Genomic DNA, 25,081 nt, shown 5'->3' on the forward strand with positions numbered 1-25,081 from the left:
TGTCCTTTTGCTCATTTCACCATGTAAAAGGCTGTCAACTTATGTGCTGAGAGTAAATACCCCAAGATGAAAAATAATTTTCAACAAGATTACATACAAAGAACAGTAGTCACTAACTCTCACCTGATAGATATTCTCAGCTGTGATGGCTTTCAGAACACTAGATCTAATGAAGAAAACACATACACCAGTTAAAGCAACTTCCTTCCCCTCTGTCACAAATACTTTAGGTTTCTTCTTCTTTGTCAAGTGAGAATTAATTCCTGGAAAGCTAAAATGCTCTGTAGGTTGAAATAAAACAAATATTTAATAAACACTTATCATTTATTCAAAGAAAAACTTTCTAAATTATGTATCTATGAGTCCCAGTTCCTTGGTGCTTCACCACAACTTCCCAGTGAATGCACACAGCACCGAGAGTCTCAGAGCACCATTAGAATTATTTCATCTCATTTTGTCATTTTCGTATCAAAAGCCTTTTCTTCCTATTCATTTATTTGTTTTCTGCTCACTCTAATAAAAGGTTCAGGGTCAAGGTGCTCTTGCATAGCAATCCCTCTCTATCATGTAGTTGAAGATAACGCTCTATTGCTTAAAATAAAATAAAAAAATCAGCAAATATTGTTTACCTCAAATGAGCTGTTATCAACAGTCCATCCTTAAGAAAATGCAGACCTAAGTCTAATGCAGAAAAAAATAGGAGCATTTCTGGAAACAAGGAGTGTCATGCCACAGAATATTCTTGGGGGAAAAAATAAATGAGGGAGCTACAAAGGGCTTTCCTGACCTTTCTTATTCCCCAAACATGAATATGCTGCTCACAGGTTTACACTGTTGGTAACAATTGTAAAGAGTCACCAAGAAGTAGCAGTGTCTTTTCTTAAATTGTCTGGGTTTTGACCACATTATTTGTTTGTTAATGGTTTTCCAGCATTGCCTCAGAGAAAAATTCACATGTGCACACACATGCATATATTTTTCAGTGAACCACTGTAATAATAAAAAGATTTTTAAAAACAGTTGTTGGTATCTGTAATTAAAGGAAAATAGTCAACCAAGGCAAAATGTAACAGTGCCACTCCACCTTTCTTGTTCAGTCATATGATCTGAGTGGCAGAGATCCCCCATTTTGGATCACATGCCCATACATCTGTCCCCTCACTTCTGTTCATATAATCTTCCTCTTTCCCTTCTCCTGAAGAAGTTTCTTCTTTACTTTGCAAGTACATCGCCTAAATAGTTTTGACTTGGAGATTTTTACAAATTTGATTTATTGTTAATTAACACAAACTTTCACAATCCTTGCACTTCAGTAATTTCAAAGGCCAGACCATCAACAGTAATTCATTTTCAGGACATCTCCGTGATGTATAAAGATACAGTAGATAATCTGTGATGTCTTAAGAAGAGATGCGCTGTTACTGAAAACAGTGTTAGAAGCCGTTGAGCCACAAACTAAAAGTCACACTCAAAACATTGCAAAAATGTGATCAGGTGCGTCTCTCAGGCAAACACAGACATATTGAGAACTTCAGCAATCAGGATGGCTTCCATATATTCAAAGACAGATCTCTAAAATAAAAAATAGATACTTCACACCCTGGAAGAGCTGACTCTCCTCAACTCTTCGGAAGTACTTCCGAAGAGCTTCCTTAGGCTTTCCCTGAGATGGGTTTCATTCATAGCTGTTCCCAAAGATGTGCCAAATTTAAGCAGAACTGGCTCCAGCACAGACCAGCACTGAGAGAAGTCTGTTCCAGATTACTCTGTGTTTGGTTATTGTAGAGCCAGAACTATCCTTCCTTCTCATAGCAAGGAATGGGCACAGTTAGGTATCTGAACTCTTTTCCTGCAACAGTGTTAACGTCAGCTATGTCTTTTCTTGTACATCCAGGGTAAACAAGCGAGGCTCTAAAGACCCACATAGAAGTGCACTAATAAGCCCTAGTAATTCATCAGTCCTTATTTCATGAGCAAGGACAGGTATTCCTGAGTGACCAAACTTGACTCGCTTTAAGCCCCAATAAATAAAAACATCAGCTTTTTTTTTTAATTTGCACACCTGCTCAGAAGAAACACAACATGTTTCAGTAAACCCTATGTAGCTTTACCCGTATCAGTTGCCTCCACATCTTGATAGTAGAACATCAGATGGCGCAGACCTCCTGGGTCCAAGAATTTGTCAATGCGCTCTATCTGTTTGAGATGACGTGAAAGTATTTATGCCTGGCATATCCACTACAAAAATTTTACATGATCAAATTTTTAACAAAAAGTGCTTATAAATACATATCACATTACCAGTGCCTACTACTAACATTACATCAGGATCAGTTACTGCCTTTTCGAAGAAAAAAAAAAAGGAGCAAGTTTTTTCCTTCAGTAGCACACACTACTTAAGCATTTTGATTTTTTTTCTCTCTGCTGAACATAGTTCAGTATAGTCAGGCCACACTCCTATTTATTGAAACCACTTATGCACATACTGCATGCCATCTCTCAGAGGGCATTTCTCCATTTGTCAAAGTGCAGCAGCAACTCACTGAAGTCCTTCCCCCATTTTATTCTTGCCATCATTCAGCTAAACAGCTGAAAACAGAGAGCATACATTCCATAACATAGCAACAGAGAAAGCCCATGTTTATTTATACTTTAAGCATCATGCCAATTTTGCAGTTCTCCATCAACCTCAGGCTGTCATCAGTCTTCCTTGAACTATACATTGGTAGTGCAGTCCAGGAATCTCATGTATAGGCTACACAGAACTTGGAAGAAAGTTAATTGCTCTATGTTCAGGAAATTTTGGCTGAACCCTCCAGGAAGGTCAGAACAACTAATAAAATTGTTAAACAAAGTGTAATAGCTTTACTCAAGAATATTTTCCAAGTATAATAGCTGGAAATATTTTCTTCATTGATAATTATTCTCAGGCAATAAAATTTTTCAGGAAATCCACCCAGAGATAAAATGCCAAAAGGTTGAAACAAGTTCTGTGCTTTAACTTGAGACAGTGTTCAGCACAGCTCATTATCCTGTCTCATACAGAATCACAGAATTGTTGGAAAGGACCTTATTAGGTTAAGCTCGTTTTTTGCCAATAATAGCTCTGCTCATCCAAAGCCTTGCCGAAGCTGAGTCTCAAAAGTCTCCAAGGACAGAACTACTTGGGTAACCTACTACCATGCCAATTTACATTCCTGGTGAAGAAGGATCTCTAAGTTGCACAACCTGCAATTTGTGGCTATTGCCCCTAGTTACATGTTCTGCCACTGCTGAGAACAGTTCAGCTCCATCTGTAACTACTCTTCAAACAATTGCAGGCAACCACTTGACAGCCTTTCAATCACTTGCTCTTGCTCTTCTCATACTTCACACGCTTTATGTCCCTGACCATCTTTGTAGTCTTCCACTGGATCTTTCAGTATATTCATACTGAAATCAGAATATCTACATTTTAAAACTTTTATTTATTTTCAAATCACAAAATATATGCATCTCCAATGCATATAATACTTACCTAGTAACAACACAAACACTTATGTCTTTAGTGGGATCGCTAGCCAGCCTATTTTGTCAAGTCGTTTTCCACTGATTTAATTCCCTAAACTAGTTCACAGTATAGTCTCACAAATGCTTGTAGCAGTCTAGTGAAAACAACATTAATATGCAGCCTAGCACAGACAGCACTCCCCTGCATCTGTGAAACCACAGTCTGGCAACTATCTCACTAAGTATTCAATGGTGGCATCAATTTTAAAGCACCCTCTGATCTTCACTTAGCAAATTAATCAGATTACCTGATTACCATCAAGAATAGCTTCTTCTATTTCTGCTTTGTCGAGATTCACACAAGTGGCAACAATATCCAGTAAGTAATCATGCCTGTCATCCAGTCGAGCACGCTTAGCTTCCCTTTCCTCCTTCAGCTTTTGCTGTTATAAAACACAAAGTGTTTTGAATTACTCAAAAATCACGATTTTGAAGACAAATATAAGGAAAATCTTGGAATTTATTTTAAAAATGAACAGTATTGCATCTTCCATACTTGTGGTTTAAAATTTTAGGCACTTAAATTTTTAGAAGCAGACTGTTGCAATTTTGCATATGATTTCCTGAGTTCTATTATCATATTTATCATAACATTTTTATCACTGGCCTTTTATACAGTATTACTTATTTGTTGAAAGCCTCTCTAGGGGGGAAAAAAAATGGTATTTTATAAGTACAGCTCCATTACCCTGCTAGTCATCTTCAATACAATTCAAGCTTTTGGCTTTTCGGTCTATTGACATAGCACCACCAAATCAACACAGGATTGTGACCCGTATTTGTTACTTGTGGAAGATATCATAAGTGTTTACCAACAAAGATAAACGCTGCTGGAGGAAGCTAAGATTTCATGCATTATCTCTTAATATAATTAGAACAAGCAACAAGCCTCAAGGTACTCAAGTGTTTATAAATGTGCTTAACTATTGCTATTATACCATACTTCAGGCAGTATACCTACTCTTCTAATTAAATTGAATTCCCATATGAAGACACCTCATTATATTGCAGACAAAATAGCCTTCTGGAATAGTTACTGCTACTATTGTGCTTGTGGATTACAAGATTTAATATAATTTCATTTTCAAAAAAAAAATTTAGAATTAAGTTCCATTGGTATTAAGTTCAATCTTTATTTCCTTGGTGACTGTCAAAAATCTAGTAACTGTAAGGAGTATGCACAAGTGACTTATCTACAGGCTTTTACAGAGTTAATAGGACCTGCATAGCACACTTTATACCATTAAGTAAATTTCTTTGTTACTTCCTGAAGGAATTTTCAGATATTTGCTAAACACATAACTGCTAGGATATCTGCATAAACACTGAATGTACTGGAAATGTTTCTCCAGGTTAATGACAAATATACAAATAGCATTTCTCACACAGATATGCCTGAAGAATGCGTAGTACATTAATTTGTATACATATTTTATGTTTTTTTAGCTGTGTTTTAGATGTAGGCCTTGCCTATATCTCAGAGAAGGAATGAAATTTTTCTGCTAATTAGATACAAAAAGCAACCTTTTTTGGCCAAATCTGTTCACAAGAGCTTAGCTATTTCAACAGCTTCAGCACAACTGGCTGTGCACCTTGAGCATGGAAAAATATAAGCACTAAGCCAATTAGTTTCTCTTTAATTCACAAAAACTTATTTGTATTTTGCTCAAAATACAGTCAGATTAATTTTTGTACTCTGCAATGTTTTCAGTACAGAGTTCCAGATACACTGCAGCAAATAGAATTCATCATACACAGGTTATCAGTTCCCCCATAGGCATAAACTTTCATATGCTTACAGCCTCCACTCCTCCTCCAAGCTGCTGTTTATGAGCTAAAATCATGAGCATCTTCTCAAACTAGAAAATCATGTCTTGGTATTAATTGCAGTTCTTTCAACGTTTTCTAATTCAATCCTATAATTGCAGTCTCCCAAGTCCTACAGCATTTCTTTTAACTGTTGTATATAGGAGTTCACATAGAATTAAACAATATATGATGTCTGAGAATTTTTTAATACATCATAAATCTCTAAAAGACCAATTAACCTTCCCTAGAGAATACAGGCAATTACGAACAAGATAGTAAAGCTACAGTTCTCAACAGTCTAAGACAAACTTGCACTTATCATGTGTCGCTTCTGTAAGGCATTTGCATTGTTCTGGTGGATATCTCCCTACTTGATGTTAGTTACATGCATTTTTTCCCTGATAAATTTTTTTCCCTGATAATTTTCTACAATACAGTTCAAGAACACACAGTCTGTCTGTCATGCTTCCATATCTTGATGCTCACCATCAAATTCCCTCGGTTGCAGAGCCCACACTTGCTTTGTTGTCAAATGCAGCAAGAAAATGTTTACTGTACTATATTGTACTAAAACTCTGGTGATTTTATAGCACTGAAGCAATCAGGACAAGATTTAGGTATCAATACTACAAACACATGAAAGGGTGTTCTGAAATTAATGCCTACTATTTCACGATGTTGGCCCACAATGTCAGAGGCAGATATTGGTAGTAAGGCAGAAGAGACTGAACCTTCCCACCAATATTCCATTACATTTTGTTATCAGGACAAACGGCAGTAGAGGGACAGTCTGACAGAATGGCATACGACATGGAAGTGCAGATGGAGCAAAGGCATGTCACTGAATTCCTCCATGCAAAAAAAGTAGCGCCAATGAACATTTATGGAGCCAAACAATGGATGCAAGAGCACTGAGGCTGTGGGTGGTGCATTTCAGCAGTGGCAACAGCAACAGTGGATCACTTCCCCTGGAGCAGATTTTTGTGAGTGTGGCACGCAGGTTTCTGTTCATGGTTGATGAAAAATCATAGCTAACGGTTGTAACTATGTTGAAAAATAGGGTTTTGCAGCTAAGAATTTGCTTTATCAAACAGTGTTTCAAACACTGTTATTGTGCTCTCTGTATCTGTTGTAGCTTCCAAGGAAATAAATAGCAAGCATTACTTTCGAAGCAATCAATGTACAAATACCTGAGCACAAACCTGCCTTTCCAAACAAACTGTGCAACTAAGCCTCGGTTGATATCATACCAATTAAATTATCAGACTGGCTGATCCATTTACAAGACTAGACAAACAAGAGAACACCTATCTTTGACATACACCTATCCCAAATGCTATACCTTGCTTTAAAAAACAAAGTCTAATTAGAGTGTTTTATGAAATTAATACCATCCACTTACACTGTTTTAAAACAGACATTAAAACAGACCCTCTACCCCAATTTAAGCATTTACTCAAGCTGCATGGTTACTAGTCTGGACCTAATCCACAGTTCTGTTTTCCTTACCTTTATAACTCTGCCAATGCTCTGCTTCCAAAGTTGCTTTCTTCCAGCTCTAAACATTGTACTATCTGATATAAACATCTATTTTCAACATAAGCCTTAAACTATGATACAAGATTCTTCATTCATCATTTTCCACTCTCCCCCCAGCCTTTTGTTCATATTTCTTTCATTCCTGTTCTGTAGGAACACCAAAAAACACCTAGAAAATACAGTAGACCTAAAAGGTTAACAATTACTAAGATTAGCACTGCATCTTTTTTTTTTTCCCCTCAATTTAGTTCTAACATGCATTTAAGTTACTTGAAGACTGAACTGAGAAACTAGAGAATATACTGCCTGCGGATCTGCAGTTGAAAACCACTGCTACCAACCTAGTGTTGTTAAGGTGATATTGTTTGTATATAAACACCACTTAATACAATTCATCATGCTCAAGGGCAACATAACCATTTGCTAAAGTCAATATCTGATTTGTGTTCAGGCTTCTTAAGTAATCCTCATGTCAACAGACATCTCTGTTTCCTTGTCACAGGCGATTGTTTAAATATATAGCAACAGCAGTCAAGCAGCTTTCAAATAGCTATTACCTACAGACTACGAAACTACCAAATTTTTATTCATAGTTTTTATACAAGCACACTCAGTCTCAATTATTTTTCAGTTGCACAGTGGGTGCTTAATGAAAATATTTTTCTTCAGCAATGAATATTGGGTTTTTTCTTCTCAAAATCACTTCAATTTTTTCCACTTCAGTGACAGAATCCAAATCCGATGTCATGAAAATTCCAAGCAAAACAAGATAATCATCCAATATGAGAAACAAGAAGGCCCTTTTTTTTTTTTTTTTTTTCCTAACAGCTATTTCAGGCTTAAAACGCTTCTAAATATTTTTCCCCCTACTGATATCAGTGTGAATCACATTTACAATCGTTCAACAGCCTCCTTATTGATAAAATTTTCATGAATAAAAGCCATTTTCCTTGCATTACCTGAATTTCTTTGCAATTTTCCTCATCTACTACAGTCAAACCAGATTTATATATTGATAGATACATAGACATATTTGAAAGAGAAAGATCTAAAAGAAATGCACTTTGTGTAAAATTAAACATTCATTCTCTGAACTCTTTATGGTCTCTCTTAATATTAAAGATGTTATTAAATATTATACAATGAATTGCTTCCTGGATATATTTGAGATCACTGAAGAATTATTTTATTTTGCGTGTGATTTCTAATGTAAAAAAGTCAGCCCAACAGTCTGAACTTGCATCAAGAGAAGTTATCCCAAGAAAAACATCTCTCAAAGAAGAACCTAAGAAAGTAGAGATTTTCATAAAATGATGTAAGGTCATAGCAGCTACCTTAAAGAAACAAACAAACAAACAAAAAACATTAGGATATTTGTATATAATCCAGTCTCCTACACAACAAAAGTACAATTAGAGAGGGGTAGCCGAGACAAGTATGCAGTTGAGTTTTGAATAGATCCAAGGATGGAGATTTTACAATTTCTCCAGTGGTATCTGACCATCCAACATGAAGACCATTCTCATACATCTAACTGGAATTTCCTCTATTTCAGCTTTCATCTTGTTGACTCATATTACCTTGCATGTTCATTAAAAGCCCAGCTGTGTCTGCACTCTGCCTTTAAAGGTAGACTGGAATACAATCTCCCTTACTCCTTTCTTCCTAGTGCAGAACAAAGCCAGTTCTCTCAACATCTTCTCATATATCATATACTCCTGTATCCTGGTCATGACACACTGCCAAACTTGCTCTATCAACCTGTTGGCTGTTTCACCCCAGCCTGTGGCACCTTTGCTGCAAGGTGCATTATTGGCTCATGTTCAAGGCAAGTCCTTCTCTGTAAACCTGGCATATAGCAAGCTGGCCACTAACATGTACTGTCATACAAGATCATTCCATCCTTGCAGGACTTAGTATTTGCTTATGTTAAATTTCTTGAGGTTTCTCTAAATCTATTCTCAAGCCTGTCCAGCAGCCATGCTCTTTGGTACATCACCCCCCTCCAGTTTGATACCATCAGAGTCACAGCGTGCTCTGTCCCATAATTAAATTAACTTTCAAAGGCACTAAACAATATGAGCCTCAGTATCATCCCTGAGAGTTCACTAGTAACTGGCCATCAGCTTGGCTTTGGTACCACCTGCATGCCAGCCAATTTTCTACCTAAATTAGCTCAGACAATTAGCACTTAAATCACCAGTTTGACTTTAAGGATGCTAAGGGATACCACATCAGACACCTTGCTAGACTTAAGACAAATAACAACTGTTGCCTTCCCTTTGTCCTTACAGCCAATAATCCTGTCACAGAAAATAATCAGGTTGGTTGTACAGGATATGACACTTGGAAATCTCTTTCAGTGGTTGGCAGTCATCATTTTGGTTCTCCATGTCCTATCGTGTCTTTCAGAACATTCAGTTCTCATATTAGCTGATACATTATGAAAGTTCATTTGACTGTGCCAAGATTTTTTTGATTGTGTTACAATGCAGGACTCCAGCAGCAACTTTTCTTTCATTAGGGGTAATTAGCTGCCATCTCGTGGTTGAAAGCCCTAAGTGCACATTACATTTATGCTGTTTTTTCAAAGACCACAAAACAGAGCCACGGTAACATTTGAAAACTGAAATACAAAGTTGTCTTTTATGGAGATGATTACTTATAAATCCCAGATGATTATCTACACTGAATAAAAGTAGAGGAACCTAAAGAAAAGCATATCATTCTCTGCTGTTCTATTTTAATATAACTGCAATGAAAGAAATCAAAGCTCATAGTAGACTTTCTTAATGCACTTGAGCTTCTTTAAAAGTTGAACAAATGGAGTTTTCAATACTTTTAATTGAGACAAGGAATTCTAAGCTGCTTTGTTGACCAAAACTAAAGCTCCAACATATTCAATCGATCATTGCTGAAAAATACAATTTCTACTGAGTAAGAATATCTCTTCAACCTATTTGTTTGATGAGATAAAAGATATGCCTAAGGCAAATAATGTCATCTTGCTGCTGAACAGGATAATTTAACTATCATGTAGGAAGTCCAAATGTAATTCCGTTTTGCTTTATGCAAGACATTAGCTCTCCAGGCTCTGTTTGCCTGTTTCCTGCACTGTTAGGAAAATAAAACTCAATTTAAAACGCAGCAAAAAATACTGAATATATAAACAGGCAGAAACACATAAATAGCCAAAATAAATTAATTAACCTTCTGTTTACAGGGATAGGATGTTTGGGTCTTACCAAATAATTACTAACTCAAACTAACTATCAGATTGGCAGCCATTACAGTGGAGATATTTCATAGAATAACAGCATTCTGAGGAACAGATGGATTTCAGTTCAAGTAGCCATGCAAAGTAATACATTTTCCATTTTGAACAGCTACAGAATCTCTCACTCTCTCTGTCATTTCCCACTATCAGTTATTTGGATATTGTACCCATCATGTTCTTCAAACACCCCTAACATTGCTCAAATGTCCTTGCTACCTCAAACAGAACTGTCTAATAAGAAGGATAAATCCTCAACACATAATTTAAGACTGAGAGAGAAACAAGGTCTGAATTCATTGGAAGCTGGAGACACAGCTAAAATTGAGTGGCTGTGAAAGAAGCAAGTTTAGGATCTCTGACCCTTGAGAAAGTGGGCCAGAGGGGAGTTTTTAAAACCATCCTGAGGAAAAGCTCGTAGCCATTGAAAAGCATGTGGTTTCAATCAGTATACTCATTTGGATAAAATGTCAGAAGCCTTGCATCCTCAATGCATGTCACAGAGCAGAGGCTGCCACTTGCCAAAGCAGGAGTCATACCAAGAGGCAGGAAGAGAACAGGTGGAAGAAAACAGAAAATTGAATAGAAATCCTAAAGAAGTGCACATCAGCTTCTACCTAAGTGTAAGAAGTTCTATAGGACAAAGTTAGAGGAACTGGAATCCAATCACTAACTTGAGATGTTCTATAAGAGCAATAAAGTTTAACATAAAGAAGGTATTATTGGAACACTGCATCATGTACATCAATGTATTTACAAAATGAGAAGGATGAAAAAGCTTACATCAGTGTAAAAGAGCTCATGTTCAAACAGACAGTAAGTTAAAGGCCAATGAAGTCAAGTTTCAACAATTATTATTAAATAGACATTATATGGAATATTGATAGTAGCAATCATAGGAACCCCTATGGCAGGAAGCAGTATCAGCAGGCAACTTCAGGAGTCTTCACGTATACTAGGGAAACATCACATTACTTCAAAAAAAGGAAACACTGAAAATAAAACGGTAAAGACAAGCTATCAAACAAATAAAATGCTTGTAGACAACATGCAAACACGTACTAGAAATGCAGAGCAACTGCATAGCTTCTGCCAGAAACACTTGAAGTGTAAGTAAACCAGCACAGATAAATAACAGTAAAAGCAAAGAGGACAACCTCCCACACTGAAGTGACATATAACCTGCATCAGTATCAGAGGACTTATAAAATGAACCTATTCAGTCTTGCAAGCTGAATGAGAAAATCTGACTAGGTAAAATAACAGGCATTATAATCAGAGAATTAAGTGCCAGGCAATTGATTTTATTTCCCAAGAAGAAGTGAACAAGATTTTTGAAAAAGGGAGAAACATCTATAACGATCTGGTGAGTTTCATTGAAGGGGTTAATAAGCATTCATGTAAACAAGATTGATCTAAATGACCTGGATTTGCAAAAAGCTTTCAGAAAGATCCATTGTCAAACGATTTTAAGAAGAGCATAAGGGAAACGATCCTTCAGGGAAAGAAATTGATTAAATGGTAGAAGAGGATAGGAATAAAATGAAGAGCAAGTCCTTACATAAGCAAGAGATAACCAGCAGAGTTTTCCAGGCGACTGCATTGTTCAAAGCACTTGCATGGGAAAGGGGAAAGCTGTAAGAACAAAGCCTTAGATGAAACTAAGTTATTTGAGGAACTACCACAAAGAATTATACAGCCTTTCAAGACTGAACAACTCTGTCAACTTCTTAACTGGTGACACAGAAGCTGTAGTTCTGTATTCCCAAAGACTGCTTTGTCTTTATGCCATGTGGGGTCAACAATTCAATGCTAAGAGGTGCTGTTGGTGTGTATTTTCTAGAAAGCCATGAAACGTTTCCTTTCCACCATTTGGAGAATTTCAGTATTTTAAGCAAAGTATTTCACTATTTTATTGTAAAGAAGTGCTAATTATCTGTGTAGCATGTAGTGTTAAGCCAAGTAGCATTTCTGTTCTATCTGCTTCATGTTTGGAGTTAACATTCTCTCCAATGGACTTTCAACAGGCCATACAAACCTGAACAATCGTGTCTTACAGAAATGTTGCTTACAGAAATCTGTACATCCAAGACATCATCCGTACATCCAAGAGCTGAAGAACTGGTATGGCTGTGTTTTGGGTCATATCTTTGCTCTACAACTATTTAAGCATCTCACAATCTAAAAGAGTTAACCACTCTTTGTAGCTCTGAGTATGGATCTCCAAGACTTAACATTGGATAATTTGTTATTGCTTCTCTCCCATTTAAGTCTAAGTTGGCATCAAATCTATAAAATACAGATGATTCCTGCAGACACGTTTCCAAAAGTAAAAACTTGTCTGATTTTTTGCTACTATTCAACTCACGTAAGATAATACAAAAGTTGATATATAACAGCTTGTGAGTAGCTTGCTATTAACAATAAAATGCCCATTTGAATAGTTTGTTTTTCATGGAATTACCAACAAAAACCACTTAAAAGCACACATTTTTGCCTGGTTATCAGTGGCAACCAGACAAGACCATTTGATTCTGGCCAGGCAACTCAGACTTAATTGCCAGCACTAGAAGCTCAGACAAGTGCACACAGAAGTAAAATAATTTAATCAATGGAATTTTTATGTCCCTTTCATATGCAATACCAACACCCTGATGTTGTTAATTACTTGTGCTGAATTCAGGCTTTTCGACTGCATGCACTCAGCAGTACTTCTGCACTACAATCAAAAGTTGTTCAGACACAGCTGAACTAAATTGAGCTAAGTTTTTAGAAACTCCACTCACAGCTGCACTAAGATCACAAGGGTAACTCCCATGACCTATGGGTCACAAGACAATTGTATCTTATGCTTCCAGGGACAGATCATCCACTACCTCTCTGGGCAAACTGTTGCAGTGCCTTACCAACCTCACAGTATTTAATTTCTTCCAGATAACTAGTCTAAACCTACCCTCTTCCAGTTTAAAGTTATTTCCCCTCATCCTGCTGTGATGTGCTCTTATAAAAAGCCTCTCCCCAGCTTTCCTGTAGGCCCCTTCAGGTACTGGAAGGCTCCTGTAAGGTTCCCCAGAGCCTTCTCTTCTCCAGGTGGAAGAGCTACAGCTCCCTCAGCCTATCCCCATACAAAAGTGCTCCAGCCCTCTGATCATCTTTGTGGTCCTCCTCTGGACCCACTCCAACAGCTCCACGTCCTTCTTTTGTTAGGGGCCCCAGAACTGGATGCAGTAGTCCAGGTGGGGTCTCATGAGAGCAGAGAGACAGAATCAACTCCCACAGAGAGAGAAATAAGTAAAAAAATATTTATTTTTATTGCATATTTAAAGATAAGGTCTGTCTTTTCACACATTTTTTTTTCTTTCCACTTTCCATAGCTGAAACTGTCTCTCCTAGTGTCTTTGCCTATGTTCTCAGAAAGACACATATCATGCAGCTTTCTTCCCTGTTCAGTTGCTGAATATGGTATTATTCTTAGGAATTACAAGCTATGTTATAACTGCTGAAACATAGGTCTGAACAAAGGTCTCCATCCCATTAAGGTATTAAATGTTAAATATGATCAGACTGCACACTGAAGTAAAAACAAAAAATGACTATAAAATTACACAGCTAGATATCCATGAAAGCAAAAAGAAAATGAGACAGTCCAATTTTCAGCTGAATAAAGGTATGATCAAAATGTAACTTTTTAATAGCTTATCTTGAGATATTTGCAATTGTATAGAAACATTAGCCAGTTGGTGTTTGGATTCATCCTGGAGTTATTGTAAAAATTAACTGAGGTGTATTTGTATAGCTGTATACTTGTATAGCTACGGGAATCTAAGGGAATCCAACCATCCCTCAACATTGGGAACTTCATGCATACACTTCAAGTACTGGAAGGCACCAGCGAGGTCTCCCCAGAGCCTTCTCTTCTCCAAGCTAAACAAGACCAACTCTCTCAAGCTTTTTCCATAGGAGAGGTGCTCTACATCATATTCTCTTTTCCCAGCAGCCCCCCAAAGCATCCCCTTCCCCTTTTCCAGTGAGAGCTACAGCTTAAGTCTTCCCATGCCTGAAGTCTCATCACCAGCTATTGCCAACAGCTGCCCACGAGAAATTTTGTCTGGTTTGCTTGGGAATTTTATTACAGAGTAGCTTCTCAGAGAGATGGCACGACGGAAGTCACCTCTTCTGACCTTCTTTTATCAAACCACAGCTATCTCGGCAAACACAAGCAGGTATCTAGCAGCTGCTAAGCTATAAGGAACGAGCACAAGAGAGCAGAACACACGCGATACGTACAGTCCTACCGGGACGCAAACTTCATTTTCCACTTCAGAAGCTGCAGCGTCCCCCTCACCAGCATGACCTCCCCCCTACACGCTGCGCCCCGGGGCCGCTCACGGGATCCCGTTTGTTTCCCTCCTCGTCTTCGCCCCTCAGCCGCCGGCCCCACCACATGGCAGAGTCCGCCCCTAGCCCCGCACCTGCACCTCCTTGCCACTCTCCAGCTGCGCCGTGGCCGAGCCGGCAGCCTCGTGACGGCAGCCCGACGCCGCGGGGGTCTGCGGCCCGAGACGGCGCCGGACCGAGGGGGAAGCGGCAGTGCCCAGCCGCCGCTGCCCCGCCGCCGCCATCTCCCGCCGCCGTTGCTATAGCAAGGGGTCCTGCCGCCGCCGCCGCCCCCTGCCGACCCCAGAGGACCGCAGCTCCGCGATGGGCGGGCTTGGGGCTGCCGTCGCTGTGTGCCGGTGCCGCTTTCCCGGCTGTGCTGCTATGGTAGAGTCGCAACAGCGGTACAGATGCTCAGGAGCCCCACGGCGAGCCTGCCGGGGAAGTAGCTTCGTGGATTCCTCGTGAACCCCTCACGGGCAGTGCTTGTACTGGAGCGTTCTCTGGAACGAGAGAGACCTGATTTAGTCGCAGTAATAAATCCTGCTAAAAGCCTATGCGAGGTGCAGCCTTAGCACCTGAGACATAGCAAAAAGCTCCCCATCTTTTAACATTGTATCTTCAGTGACTACCAAAAATGTGCGTTTCTGCAGTCTCACAGCTGCCATTACAGAAGTTAAGTAAGGAACTGGGAAGCTAGCAGCTTCAAACACTGCCCTTCTGTTGCACAACAAAAAAGCAAGGAAATGTAGCATGCTTGGATACCACACGAACATAAAACCTTTCTCCTAACTGGGTAACACACTGAGTTCTGCCCTCCTAAACGGCTGGAGGATCAAGTTATCAGGTTTCTCTCCCATAATCTACCAGTGAAAATAAAGATCTCTGACACACAGTTACACAGAGCAATCTGTTAATTGCCTATCTATAAGCCAAACTTGTTTGTAAACAAAGAGGCAGCCAAGGAGGTCTCCATCCCCTCAACATCTTAACAGGATGAAGAAGTTAGGATGATACACTACAGGAAATACACAACAGTACAGAAAGCTATGAAAGATTAAATATACATGAACAGCAGACTAATTATGTGCAACCTGACACTGAGGCATTAACAGCTTTTGCTCACCTGGAATCCAGGTCCACACAACAGCTGAAAACTAAGAGTGAAGAGCAGACAATAGATTCATGAGCAGCAAAAACTGAAGCTCTTTTAGAAATTGGTAAGAAACACAAGCCTAAACCTGAGGCTGATATTTCACCATCTCTCCTGCTCCTTGTGATGCAGCTGAGGACTCGGGAGCCTCCTGCTCATTTTTTGGTGGAAATGTGCATACACAGGGCTGCAGCAGACTCAGCATTTAGGAATGAGTGAGTCAAGACAATCTTTAACAGGAATTTCCAGCTTGCTCTTAAAAATTTTAGGAAGGTAGGGACTACACAAACTGCCCAGAGAGCCTGAAGCAGTTCTCATTTTGTTGATTTCATTAGTTTGCTACTAACATCAATTATTCCTTCAGAGTAGACATTTCATCATATTTTCTTCAGTGACTAGTATCTTCCTAGTCATAATTTTTAGCATGTTGTTGTAAGTTAACTCTGAGAGGACAGCTAAGTCCTACCTAGCTCTTCTCTCATTTCCTTCCCATGGAAAATGTTGTTTTCTCTCTACGTCCTTTTTCTCCTGGACAGAAGCTGACTAATTTCACCAAGTCATGCTTGATCATGTTGGAAAGAGATAATTGGAAATAGGTGAAAAATGCTTAACCACATTGAAGGCTTATAAGAAGAACCCCAAGAGGAGAGATCCCCAGAAAGAGATCCTTTTTCCACTGGCAGTCAGCCCTTAAATGGGTCTAGGAGAGATGCAGCCATGCTCCACCCCTTCCGGTCACACAGCTGAATTGCCTTCACCTGTGCTCCCAAGGCTGACTCGATCCTTATTTCAGGTGATCAATCAGTGGTTCAGGCTGTAATTCAACATTTCTCATACACACATTTTTTTAACAGCTGCTGGCATTCATCATAGTAATATTGTCTAGATTGTATCTCTCTCATTTCTTAAAAGTATGTTATATATATGTAATGAAATTTGTGTTGGAAGGTTTGCTATAAATCAGTTTCCACTAGCTGAATACATGCCCGTCAAGCAGCTAAACTGTCAGGGAAGATAGCTGGCTTGATTGGACCCACATTCTTTTTGAAAAATCGGGGTGATATATTTTCTTTGTCTTGTCCCTTGAACTGCTAGAAAATGGTAGCATAATAATTTGTTCTAGTAACACTGAGAACTCTTCTTCTCTTATTCCTAAAGAAATTTACTGTGCCTGACATTTTTTAAGTCCCTGAGATTCTACCTTTCTTTACCAATATTTCTCAAAAATAAAAAAAAATAATACCTGATCTTGTTTTGGAGATTATTCTCAGTAAAAAGCATATTTCAATTCCTAGGTTTTGTTTCTTTGTTTGCTTCAGTGTTCATGTGTATGATTTTTTTTGTAAGGCAGGGTTTTTGTTTGTTTGTTTGTTTGTTGAGGGGGAAATTGATTTTTTGTAATAGCTCTAAATTATGTAAATATTTCACAATATTTCTTGAATGTGATGCTGTTCTGTTCTGACTGTATTCTTACATCTTCTTATTACAGACTTGTCATTCGCAGCAATTTATAAAGACCAAAGAAAAAGGCACTAAATATTGTGGTGTTCCCTAAGCCACTCACTTGTTGCAGTATACTCTGCTCATTCTGCATTACTCCTTTTTTTATTTTCTCTCTCCTTGGTTTGCTCATTATAACATTTCCATATTTTGCACTCCTCCTTATCACTAATGTTTTCTCTATAATTTTTTTTGTAACTCTTGGGACAAACATATCATAGTCTCCTCATTGAGACTAATATCAATAATGGTACTGAAGATTCCACTGTAATACGGAATCACAGAAGTGCTGAAGCTGGAGAGGACCTGTGGAGCCCCTCTCAAAGCAGGTCAACAAGAACAGATTGCCCAGGACCATATTCAGCTGAGGTTTTAATATCTCTATTAGTGGAGACTTATCAAAATATTTTAGCAACCTGTTTTACCTTCATAGTATATTTTTTCCTGTATTTGAGCAGAATTTTCTGTATTTGAATTGCTTCTGATCCTGTTCCTGGTCACCACTAAAATGAGCCTGCTCATGTCCATCTCCGTTTGAATTTATCTAGCCATACTTTATCAGACTACCTGTGAAGATCTTAGAGGAGACAATCCCATAACTAAAGTGGGAGAGTAGAATCAAGATAAACAACAACCACTGCTCCTTTCTCATCCAGTCAGCTATTCATGTCATTGTAAATTGGATGCCAGGTTGTTTTTCTTTGCACAGTGCTGATGCTTACAAAAACAGAAATCTATTTTACTGAGATAATTATTACCACACATTTCTATAAGTGAAGATTACTGTGCACGTTTTACAGATGTTACCTACAGAAAAGCTTTAAGCATGGAAATATTTTTTGTTCCAATTTTAATTTCTAGGAAAAAAAACAACGTTCCAGATGTTGCTTTACTAATTCTGAGTTGAATGAAAGAGTTGTTCAGACATCATCACTTGCTCATGTGTCAAACTCAAGACAGCCTTTGGCATATTTAAATCTACCAAGCTTTCAAGATACTCAAGACTTTCAAATCTTATCCTGTTTTTCATTACCCTTTTACTTGAATCCAGCGAAGTAAAAAAGAACTGATCAATTTGTTTGCTTCTATCTGGAGCCGTGAAAAAATAAAATCAGAATAATCGTAGTTTTCAAGTTTTTATATAAAACGACCACTAGAGGGAGAGGTAATCCCAAACACTGGAATACATCTAATCCTAGCTAGAAAAGGCTCTAAATCCTAGTCTGCTGTCACCATGACCACAAATCCAAAATCTACTTTTTCCTTTACAGTACAAGTGTTCAATTACAATGGCTTTTCTGTCCATGTACTGTGATCATGAGAAAAAAATCTAGTGATATCTTAATGATAATGGTGATGCCACCCACTTCTCCGCCTCTATATATGTCAGCCAGATTAGGGTGGTTCTACAGCAGTTGCTAGACCACAGTATTCAAGGTAAGGCATCTTGTATTGTATTGTATCCCAAAGCAATCAAAACTAGAAGAGGAACATAGCAATTATCTGTATCTCTGATGTCAATAAAATTAATAAAACAGAATATAACTATGATAAAATCTTCACCTCACACATCCATGGTCACATTTGACTATGTGAGGATTACTTTATATTTTATTATAATTTCTTAAGCAAATTATAAGACCAATATGAAATTGTACTTTGTTACAGTTCCTGAAAGGCAATCTGTCAAACAAAATCGAGGAAGATGTACTCTAGCAGAGTTCTGTGCATCCGCATGCCATTCTGGGCATTCCAAGAGTTCCCTAGTCTCATTTGTTTCTCCATCAATCAAGGCAAGGGAATGGCAGGCCTGCAGAGACTTAATGTCCACCATAATTATGATCATAATCTTAGTAAAGAAAAGAAAGTACATTTTGTCTTATGACTGAGTAGGAGGAACAACAAGCTGAATTTTTTATGATTTATTCATGATTTTTTGACTGGATGACGTAAACATCTGGAACTTTTCTTTGTTCTAAAGATGAACCAGTAATTTACATCTCTTTTGGACATGATTGTCATATAGCAAAAATTAGCTTACATGCATTTGTCAGAGGAGGAAAAATAAATATAGATGGACATAACAGTTACTTCAAGACAGGAGGTCTAAGCAGTAAACATAATGAGAAATTGTGGTTGTGGTTTGAAAGGTCAAGAAGTGGTAACTGGAAGTTGTCACTGGTGTTATAGTCCATCTCAAAAGCAGACCAGATGTTTTTTATGAAGAATGTTTGGGCTTGTAGAGAGGTGAGTAACTTATGAAACATACCTTAAGAAGAGAATGAGAAACTATGCTATAGTTGGAGTTATAAATGTGATACATGGTAGAAGCACACTGATAATAACATAGAGTATCAGTGTGCTTTAAAGGAGTACTCTTCTGTCCCTCCTTATGGGTTCTCTAAAAAGGAAGGCCCAACAGGCAGAGCAAGGAAATAAGGCAGAGCAGTGAGAGCAGCAGAGCAGCGCTCGTAGAACTGACCCAAAAGTATTCATGCTGAGAAAAATGAGAGGAAGCTCTAAATTAATTAGTATTGTTCCTGAGGGGTTGAGAGCCTTTTCATTAGGAAAACTATCTGGTAGCGGGAATGGTTGTTGTTACAGTAGCTATAATTGATGTGATGGAAGGATATGAGAGTCTGTATGTGATTGCTTTCCAGCTGCTGAAGTAAGCCTCTAAAACAAACTTAAATATGTTACATTTAAACAAAGGAGAGAATATATAAATGTCTACATGGCTGTGACCTAACAAAGTCCCATTACTAACATTCAGCCCTTCACTGCCAAGGAAAATCATACTAGAGAAGAATACAAAGTCAACAAAGAGGACAAACCTCTGGTTAGTGTGAAAGTCAAGAAACTCACAGAAAGTTAGAATTTAGCTGGAGATAATTAATGTAAAATAACAGGAGGGAGCTTATCTTTGACAAATCAGACTATTTTTGAAAAACAAAACTGTTTTATAGAATAACTGTGATTCTAATTTACCTGATGTTTTAGAGCATTTTTCCCATGCAACCACTTTAAAGAGCTTGTCACAGTCTCATTACAAGGTAGATAATTATTCAATTGCAAGGGTCAGTAAGCACAGAAAAAGAGCTAGCTTGGGTAGCAAAGGCAGAGAGAAATAGTGTAAAATAAGAATTTGAACAGAAGTATGAATAGCTGTGTGACCAGTGACCAGTAATGACTGGGAGTGACTTCATTCCTCACATACACATCTTTGGCCAGGGTGAAGGAATATGGACATAAGGGAGTGAAATCTGCTCATGACACATAACTGGGCAGAGATTCAACACAAGGGAAAAGAGTAATAGACATCAGAATGTCTTGGACAGACCTGGAGCAACAGGATATGAGTTACTTCTGTACTTTTACTGGGAAGAATGGTTGAAGACTAGAAGAGTAAAAATGTAGAATGTTGTAGCACTGCCTCTAAACTGTGCTTCTCACAAACTTTTTGCCAATCAAATACAGTGAGGCAGCATAGCTGTTGGTGCCAAGGTTGGAAATTCTCAGAAGTTTAGCAGTGGGCACAAATACAGACATGCTATCAGCCTCAAAATATTTTAAAGAATTTTTGAAAAATCTTATGCATATAAACCTGTTTTTTTTTTTTTTTTTAGTTTGTTGTTGTGGTGGTGGTTTTGTTTGTTTGTTTGTTTTTATAACAAAAGTCAGGCCTAAAGAGAACATCATGTAGGACTCTGAAATAAAATGTTAAGGATGCTACCTTTATGCCGAAGAGCCTATAGCTTTGACTTTTTAAAACTACTTAGCAATTTCATTTTGCTATTTAACAGGAGTATGTAGAATGTGTGCCACAAAGTTCATTGTTGTGTCACAGAGGCCTCTTTGTTCGTATTTTTAGACCATCCAAATATTTGTTTACACATTTCCTGTGGAGAACATACCTTCTGTAACACTGCTTCTACATCAGCCCACTCCCGATTTATTTTAGTATCCCCCAGCTGATGGGGGACAGATGGGTGCAGGTCGCGAGCAGAGGAATGTTGCCCTGCCTCTGATGGCAGTGAAAGGCATGCAGCTCGCCTTCCCCAAACAGCCCTTGGGAAGGGGGCCAAAGTGACTCCCTTAGTCACCGAACAAGTTAGAGACCAAGAAAAGAGCTGAGGAAAGGCTGACAGCCTTGGACAGGAAGGTGCAAGTCACTGGGAATCTGTTTCTCAAGATTTCCTTCCCAGAAAAATTGTTTAAAGTAGAGGGAACAGAAACATTTTCATACAATTATGTAATACTAATTTGAAAATTGATGTATACTTTCTGTTCTGTCTGTAAACTTTTCCTACTACTATTATCTCCATCTCTGTCTGTGGCATTTAAATTCAATTCTTGTCTTCACAGACTGGGAATTACATTTTGGATGAGAACATTTTTGATTAACACTTTGTAAAGTTAATGGAGTCTAATCTGCACCAATATCTGCAGTAATTTTTGTGTGCAACACTAGCTGTTTTGGACTGTGATCCTTCTTTCTGACTATGATGGTAGAAAATCCCTCCATGCTAAGATATATTTGTCTGTGTCTCTTGATTCAGGTGTCCTGCTCAGCCTCCCAGGAGATTAGAGCAGCTGTAGGAGAGTTTCTTCAGCCAAGCTGTGCTATCCACATCCAGCATATACAATTGGTAGGGCAGGAAGCAGAAGAGAGCCCTCTGGGAGCTTCACTTAGTGCTGCCAATTTAGATCGATGACTGAATTCCCTTGGTGTAGCAGAAGTCAAACCAAAGAGTAGGACTCCAGCCCCACAGCTTTCTTTGGGAAATGTGGACAGCCTCACAGATAAATGCTTTGAAAGATCAAGACTTTAGAAAACAGTGAGTCTTAGAGTAGAAATTATTCTATTGCCTCTAAACTGTTTGCAAATTTAGTTTATATTCACTGAATCCTGTAACATAGTGAGATTGCTAATTAGCTTTTGCCCTATGAGAAGTACCATGTATTATTGCCTATCCAAATAGAAATGCTGGGCTGATTCTGAGGAAATAAATGCTAGTATGAATACAAACAAATGTTAGAGTTTGTACATGAATGCATCCTTCATGCCTACATTCAAAATCATGGCACACACTAGTGATGGCTAACAGTAAAAACCCAGGATACAATTAGGCCAGGTCCACAGGGACGACCTCATAAAACTGAGTTTTTAGACTCTTTAATAAATCAGTACTCGAACTTGCAGTTGGCTCCTCCCATATTTCTCCTGCATCCTCTGGAAAGTCAGACAAACACAGCTGTTTCCTGTATTATGGTGTCTTTGTACCTCAACAAACAGTATAAGCTTCCTGCTGTCTTCTCCCCCGGTATACAGGATTTCAGGGCTCAGACAGAAAACTTTGCTGCCTGGCCATGCGCTCAGTCCCACGTGGCCTTCTGGCTCCTCCAGAACTACAGGTACTGAAAAATTCTTGTGCTTTCCCTCACAGCTTTGTGAACACATAGAGACAGCAGTGGAAGGGCCTGGATGGAAAAAGCCAGAAAGAGAGCTGGTAGTCTACCAGATCCTCTGGTATGTATCTGAGAAAGGGAATTTTGTGGAAAATGTTTTGTGGGATACAGAACTAAGTCAAATGGGGAGCAAATAGAAGACCTGAAATCAGAGAAAGAAAAGAAAGAAAAGTTGTTCTTCCTCACATCTTTCTGTATTCCCAACCAGAAGAAAACATCTCAGATGATCTAGATCACCAAACTATTAAGCCTTGTCTAATATGTAGTTCCCATACACATAGGAATTTTCTATGTCAAGAAGAACATAGAGACACTATGTCAAATGATAAAATTGTATATACTTCTGTTTACACTTTATATGTCTAGGATTTCTATTTTCAGAAACCCTATTGTTAATGTGAACATGTCACCAGTTTTTGATATTCGGAGTTGCTGATACGAAGTACATAACCATAAACCAACTAATCTTATATAATTGTCAGTTCTTTCTTTCATCTGTTAATTTGTACCTTTCTTTGTAGTTGCTCCTTTTATCATTTTATAATTTTCTACTTGAATAATTTGTTATTCCTTAGACTAAGATCCCTTTCAAAATCTGAATCATAGAATCATAGTAAGGCTTGGGTAGGAAGGGTCCTTAGACACCATTCAGCCCCAGTTCTCCTGCTGTGGGCAGGCTGCCACCCACCTGATCGGGCTGCCCAGGGCCCCATCCAGCCTGGCTTTGAACGCCTCCAAGGATGGGGCACCCACAGTTCTCTAGGTAACCTCTGCCAGTGCTTCACCATCCTCTGAGTAAATAATTGCTTCCTAATGTAAATCTTCATTCTTTTAGTTTAAAGCCATCCCCACTTGTCCTGTCACCACACTCCTTAATGAAGAGTTCCTCTCCAGCTTTCTCATGGGTCTCCTTTAAGTACTGAATGGAATGCTACAGTGAGATCTCGCTGAGACCTTCTCTTCTCCGAGCTGAACAAGCCAAGCTGCTTCAGCCTTTCTTTGTAGGAGAGGTGCTCCAGCCCTCTGAATATCTTTGTGGCCCTCACTCCAACTGGTGCGTGTCCTTCTTATGCCGGGAGCCCCAGGGCTGGATACAGTATTTTGTGTGGGGTCTCATAAGAGTGAATTTGAAGAGGACAAGCATTTCCTTCACCCTGTTGGCCACTCTTCTTTTGATGCAACTCAGAATAAGCAGTCCTTGAGCAGCCCTGCAGAGAAGAACTTGAAGGTCCTGATGAAAAATTTAACATGATCCAGCAGTGTACTCTTGCAGCTCGGAAAGCAAATGATATCCTGGGCTCCATCACAAGAGGGGTGGCCAGCAGGGACAGGAAGGTGATTGTCTCTCTCTGCTCTGCCCTTGTGAGGCCCCACCTGGAGTACTGCATGCAGGTCTGGAGCCTACAGTATAAAAAAGAAGCTGTTGGAGAGAGTCCAGAGGAGGGCCACAAAGACGATCAGTGGTCTGGAGCACCTCCCCTACAAAGGCAGGCTGAGGGAGCTGGGCTTGTTCTGCCTGGAGAAAAGAAGGCTGCGGGGTGACCCCATTGCAGCATTTCAATACCTAAAGGGAGCCTACAAAGAGGAGGGAAGTCAACTCTTTGAAAGGGTAGGTAACAGCAGGACAAGGGGAAATGGTTTTAAGTTGAAGGAGGGAAGATTTAGGTTGGATGACGGGGGGAAGTTTTTTACTATGAGAGTGGTGAGGTGCTGAAACAGGCCTAGAGAAATTGTGGATTCCCCGTCCCTGGAGGTGTTCAAGGCTGGGTTGGGGCCCTGGACAGCCTGGTCTATATTAAATGTGGAGGTTGGTGGCCCTGCATGTGGCTGGGGGGTTGAAGATTCATGATCCTTGATGGTAATGAATTTCAAGTCAAACTGAGCCATGGTAAGTATAATATTTGTTCCTTATTTTTAACCAACTAAGATCCTATTGTTTGTCCAGAATTCATATGCACATTATAAAGTCAGTATATATTTAGTCAATGGCTATCATCACAGTGAAACACTCCACTCAGTTAAACAGTATTCAATGTTCACAAGACAGAATCATAGAATAAACTGTATATGTTTAATTATTTTAACATTTTATACAAAGTGTTTACAGGTCACAGTTTGTTGCCTAAAGTTCTTGAATACTACTGAAGTGCTGAAGGCTGCAGAATTAACAAGCAACTCACAGGAAACACCAATGCAGAACTGGAATTCCATGGACAATTACATTTCATAACTCTCTTTGATTTTCCAGGTATAGACCTGCCCTCTCAATATACAAACAAAATTATTCACTGGGCAGCAAAATCTCAAAGTAAGGTTAACATGGGCTTTGAATACCAAGCCACCTTGGGCATATAAATATTGCTTATTTTCATACTGAAAAACATTTTTAATGTTATTTTTCATTGTATAAA

The 25,081-nt window shown here is 38.8% G+C and overlaps 1 protein-coding gene across 1 annotated transcript in view; it reads right to left on the reverse strand.

The window, feature by feature from the left end:
- Window positions 1-16,344, reverse strand: part of DNAH5 (dynein axonemal heavy chain 5) — a 121,215-nt gene extending 104,871 nt beyond the window's left edge. Inside the window, exons 1-5 of the mRNA XM_048939792.1 lie at window positions 15,675-16,344; window positions 14,644-15,051; window positions 3,798-3,932; window positions 2,112-2,196; window positions 124-281 (exon numbers count right to left, since the gene is read on the reverse strand). Coding sequence (XP_048795749.1) covers window positions 124-281; window positions 2,112-2,196; window positions 3,798-3,932; window positions 14,644-14,793 — 528 coding nt within the window. The 5' untranslated portion in view covers window positions 14,794-15,051; window positions 15,675-16,344. The remainder of the gene's footprint in view (window positions 1-123; window positions 282-2,111; window positions 2,197-3,797; window positions 3,933-14,643; window positions 15,052-15,674) is intronic.
- Window positions 16,345-25,081: the final 8,737 nt, after the last annotated feature.

Source organism: Lagopus muta, chromosome 3, assembly GCF_023343835.1.
Source record: "Lagopus muta isolate bLagMut1 chromosome 3, bLagMut1 primary, whole genome shotgun sequence".
NCBI lineage: Eukaryota > Metazoa > Chordata > Aves > Galliformes > Phasianidae > Lagopus > Lagopus muta.